We start from the raw sequence: 5,000 nt of genomic DNA, 5'->3' as shown, positions 1-5,000 counted from the left end.
TCCCAACTTGCTTAAAACTTGATCCGAAGAAACTTTACTTTTTGGGAAGATTTGGAAGTCAAGGTCATGGAGTACGTGCCTCATAAACAGTCTTGATAAGCCCATTCAGACGAGATTCATAAGCTCGTTGAAAGGAGTTTCTGTAATCTTTTCATTCTCAAGGTACCAAACTCTCTACCAATTATAAAATACATGTTTCAGTTGGCTTTTTGTAATCATTAAGGTCCCGTTTTGTTAACAGAATTCAAAGGATGTCAATAGAATTATAATTGAATTCCATTTGATAGCGTGCTTGGTTCACAAGTATCTAAGGAATTAATTAAATTCTTTTGTAATCTTTACATTCCATCCTTTATGAAATTGTTATTCTTCCTTTGATATGTCTTAACTGCTTTGAACGACAGGCTAAGGTGAACCTGTTTATGTTTCCTTTTTCTTCTGACCACGCGCAGGTGCATTGGGATTTCCACCTTAGGCTGCCATTGTCCCTTTATGATCCCATAAAATTGGCTGAGATATCTGCACTTATTGCTTCTGTTCGTTTGAATGATCAAGATAATGATTTGGTATGCTGGTCTCTTGCATCTGATGGTATATATATATATATATATATATATATGTACACACACACACACACACACACACAGAGTTGTGGATGCCATTTGCATTAAACATGTTCCGGCTTGGCCCAGATTAGTGTGGGGTAATAAAGTCCTTTCCAAGATCGCGCCCTTTCATTGGCTAGCTATTAAGAATAGTGTACCCATTAGAGATGCTATTAATCGACGACATATACTACCCATTGACCAATCATTGTTGTTTGCGTGGTGTAATTCTGAAGTCGAGTGTGTTGAGTATTTATTGTTGCATTGCCACGTGGTCGTTCAAGATCTAGGCAGCTCTTTTACATTAGTGGAATATTAGATGGGTTATGTCGGTGTCTATAGTGGAGTTCTCTTCCGATTGGTACAACGGGACGGGAATTAAGGACAATTTTGGAGAATGATTGGCCCGACTACAATTTGGGTCATTTAGATTGCTAGAAAGGACCTCGTATTTAACGAGAAGTTTACGTATCTTTCGGCTATTGTGAGAAATATTAAAATTATGGTTTTCCTTTGGACGACCTCGATCAACTTTTGTTCATCTTTACATTCTAATGTATGGGAACATAGCCCTTTCTTATTATGTTACTCGGCTTAGATTAGGTTGTCTTTTTTTCTTGTATGGCCGATGTAGGTCTTGGGATCTTTTGATCTCTTAGTGATATTTTGTATGTATCTTCATTATTTTGATGATTGTTTAAATATATGTTCCCTTTTTGCAAAAAAAAAAAAAAATAAAAAAAAAAAAATAAATAAATAAATAAAATAAAAAAAATGTGATGAAATTTAATTCCATAGCCTGCTTAAATCTTAAAAATACTTTATATAATAAATATTCAAAGTTTTGCATTTCAGATATAAAACTAGTTGGTGTGCCGGGTGTTGCGGCGGCTTTGGTGGTCTGGTTGTAACCACGTAGTTCTGGATATTTAAAGCATGTTTAGTTAATTTTTGCAAAAATTACAACACTTGATCTTGTTTGGTACTAATGTCTTATGAATGCAGAATTTCAAATTTACATTCAAAAGGTATTCAAAAGGTATGTGCTCTAGTTATAATAATATCCATTCTACTTTGGTTGACTGTCCAATGTAGCATCTCATATTTGCATTCAGAAAGTAGTTGCCAGAATATTTACACCAGAGCTTGCAAGAAAAAGGTCCACTTCAACATCAACTTCCCAGTATGTTTTTTTTTTTTTTTTTTTTTTTTTTTTACATCAGCTTCTAATAGTTGCTGCACAAACAACATGCACATAAAGATACGCTTGATCACTTAATTATAAGATTTAAGGAATGTTGTATTATTATTAATTCAGCTGCCAGTAACTAAGTTAATTCTGTTAGATCTAAATTTTCCAAATTTGTACACAAATAAATGTATTCCCTAATCTTCAAAATATTAGATTAGGTAAAAATATATATACCTGCAATATTCCAACCTCCGAAGCATCAGAACCAACAGGATGAGGACCCAACTGAGTCAGCTCGACAACATGCTTCATTGCCGCCTCTTTCGTAAAACCTCTTTTACCGACTCATTCGGGTGTAAGAGGTTCGGGCAAAATCTTAAAGTGATAATGATAGACTGACCATATCCCTTGTTTGATCAAAATAAACAAAGACAAAAGAACATAACCTGATATCTTTGCAGTCGCTACGTTCTTAATATTTGTCCGGTACTACCTTCCCATACTTCAACGCACCATTACCGAATTCCTGATAATTTGAATCATTTGGGAAGCTCAATGAATAACTTACATATGTGATAAGAATTAGTAAAAGTTCTTTGAGTAAGTAAACTAAGAGCATCACCTATATCAGTAACAACATGATGTAACTCTAACTAAAAGATGACCATCACATTCAATATAAGGATCCTGAAACTTATGATCAATAAAGTTGTTAAAAAAAATTCCATTTTAGACCAACTCCATTATGTATGAACCATCCCTTTCATCACTTTCTGTCACAAATTTTATTACTCGCCACCTTCCATTTTTTGGATATATAAAGTAAATGATAATAAAGGTTCATGATCACCGATGAAGCTTGTGAGTTGTGAATATGGTTTGGAAGTGACTGCGTGTGAATATGTATATATTTTATGATCATAATATCATCATCATGTGATCATCGTATTCATTTTTCTTCTTCCTAATAACAACTACTACAACACAAATGAAAGTGCCGAGATCATCATCAACATATTCTAATATAATAAGTAGTATTCGTTGAAACATTCGGTTTGGGCAAATTACTCACAATCTATGCTTGCACTATATTCTAAAAACTAACTCCCAGATATAAACGAAATAGACAAACCTCAAAATTATTTGCAAGTCTACAACTTTCTTAACATTTTTGCACAATTTAGAACGATGATGTTCTACCAGTTAGATATTTATTATAGTCATTAAAATATTATTTTGTCTACAAATCATATAATCTAGGGGTTGTTTCTAACCTCATATGAAGTAGCAGGAGCACCATTTTTGTAGCTTTAGTAGTTGGCGTAATTCTATTTGCAGGTAGCCTCTCACTTTTCACCATTGCCACTGCATATTGTTAAAAAAACCTTGTGTAAAGTAGAAAGAAACTAAGACAAAGAAAATGTAATGAATCTAACTCATTTCTTGACTTCATACCTTCAGAAAAAGCATTGCCATAGTAATTCCACACCCTATTCATGGAAACAGTCCAAAATAATACATCAATCCATTATGATATATCAGTACTTTCAGTCACATAACCTTTAATCAACAAATTGAACAAAGCCCAAAAAGAGTGGAAATGAAAATACTCTATTTTTTCAATGTGACAACACTTTAAAAACAGCAGAAACAGAAGCATTTGATTGAACCACCATAAACTTGTATCATTATGAACCTGTCAAGCATCGACAACAACAACATTATCATTCCTCTTAACAGCAGCAGAATCTCAACTCATGAAAACATATAGGAAAAAAATACATGTCCTTAAAGTTTATCTTGAAATTTTGTAAGCACCAATGTGGTAAGATTATAACCTGCAACATAAAAAAAGTTTAAATAGCCACACGGTCAAACTCAAACACAAAAGATAGAACAACTTATCGAATTTAAATCAACAATACAGATAATGAAATCAGCATTGTACAACACCAAAAGCAACAATTACAAAGAACAACAATCCACAACAAACAACACAATGTATCAATTCACGGAGAAATCACCAAAGCACATAATATGAAATGAAATACCTTATGTCGTTCGAGGCATAGAGGAGGCAGATGGTCAAGAGCATCAAGTTTAGCATTGCCATAAGCCCGTGAGTAGTCAACAAATGAATCAGCCAAAGCTGCAAATATCAAATAAGAGGCCATATGAACAACATTATTATAAGACCGTATACCACTAAATAAGCGAGTAGCAACACAATCTAATCAATAAAAATAACAGAAAATTAATTAGCAACATCAGCTAATCTACATTTTTCATGCCAATAATAAGAAGAAAAAACTTACAAAAGAAACATAACTAAACAAATACCTTCGACCTCCAGGTATAAAATGCTAATAATCTGATGAAAAAATTAAAAAGAAACCTAATTATAAGCATATACCAAAACACAAAGAAAACAACAATTAAATCAATCCAATATTCGAAGTATTAAAAAGTTCACATTTCAGATAACAAACCGCCGGCCACAGCCACAACTATCGCAGCCAAATCCAGTATATCAGGTAAAAAAACTGTACGAAGCAGATACATGTTGAAATTGGGGAAAAATCACGGAAGAATGAAAAAAATCAAATAATCAAAAATACATACCATCAATCAATTAGTACGATATATTCAGAGCGGCTAGAAGGACGACTATGATTTCAGATTTGTCACCTGTAAACCTAATTTACCTCAAATCGTCACCCGATTTTAGTAGTGTCCGCTGTGATTTTGGTGAGGAATGATGGAGTTGATAGAACGATGGATACCCTGGATATACAAAAGGAAGCAGTAGCGAATAATCTAGAGAGGGAACGATTTCTGGGGAAAATATAGTACGTAGTAGAGTAGAATAATCTGGAAGGAGAGAAAGGGATGGTTTGTGAGTAGAGGGGGTTTAAGGATGTTGAGCGACCAAAATTAGGGTGACAGTTAGCATATGGGGATAATGTCTTGCATTTCAGTTTCAGGTTCCGTGTTACAGTTTCACGTTTCAGCTTCGCATTTAAGTTTCACGTAACTGAAATTTAAATGCAAAACTGGAATAAGACATTGAAATGAAAAACTTAAATGTTAAACTGTAACACAAAATAAAAACGTGAAACTGAAAAAAAAACTTGTTTCTTAAAATTGAAAAGTAAACGCAAAATTGAAACCGGAATTGAAAACTGAAACACGAAATGAAACTG

General features: G+C 33.5%; 1 protein-coding gene across 6 annotated transcripts; it reads right to left on the bottom strand.

Annotated features, from left to right (window-relative positions):
* Nucleotides 1-1,802: 1,802 nt before the first annotated feature.
* Nucleotides 1,803-4,729, bottom strand: LOC139885922 (phosphoribosylaminoimidazole-succinocarboxamide synthase, chloroplastic-like). Of its 6 annotated transcripts, XR_011772161.1 has the most exons (8): nucleotides 4,420-4,729; nucleotides 3,849-4,340; nucleotides 3,408-3,493; nucleotides 3,253-3,287; nucleotides 3,072-3,162; nucleotides 2,420-2,484; nucleotides 2,032-2,323; nucleotides 1,803-1,841 (listed from the first exon to the last, which is right to left on the bottom strand). XR_011772161.1 is itself a non-coding variant. In XM_071869673.1 (6 exons), the coding sequence occupies exons 1-5, from the start codon at nucleotides 3,969-3,971 to the stop codon at nucleotides 2,451-2,453; spliced, it is 369 nt and encodes a 122-aa protein (XP_071725774.1). In that variant the 5' UTR covers nucleotides 3,972-4,729; the 3' UTR covers nucleotides 1,950-2,323; nucleotides 2,420-2,450. The 6 variants fall into 6 exon arrangements, 1 of the variants encoding a protein (XP_071725774.1); XR_011772160.1 differs by having other exon boundaries at nucleotides 3,849-4,729; XR_011772164.1 differs by having other exon boundaries at nucleotides 3,253-3,493; nucleotides 3,849-3,946; nucleotides 4,138-4,729.
* Nucleotides 4,730-5,000: the final 271 nt, after the last annotated feature.

This window comes from Rutidosis leptorrhynchoides, chromosome 1, assembly GCF_046630445.1.
Source record: "Rutidosis leptorrhynchoides isolate AG116_Rl617_1_P2 chromosome 1, CSIRO_AGI_Rlap_v1, whole genome shotgun sequence".
Taxonomy (NCBI): Eukaryota; Viridiplantae; Streptophyta; class Magnoliopsida; order Asterales; family Asteraceae; genus Rutidosis; species Rutidosis leptorrhynchoides.
Note: the sequence above shows the minus strand (reverse complement) of the source record. Positions and strands in the feature narration are given on the sequence as shown.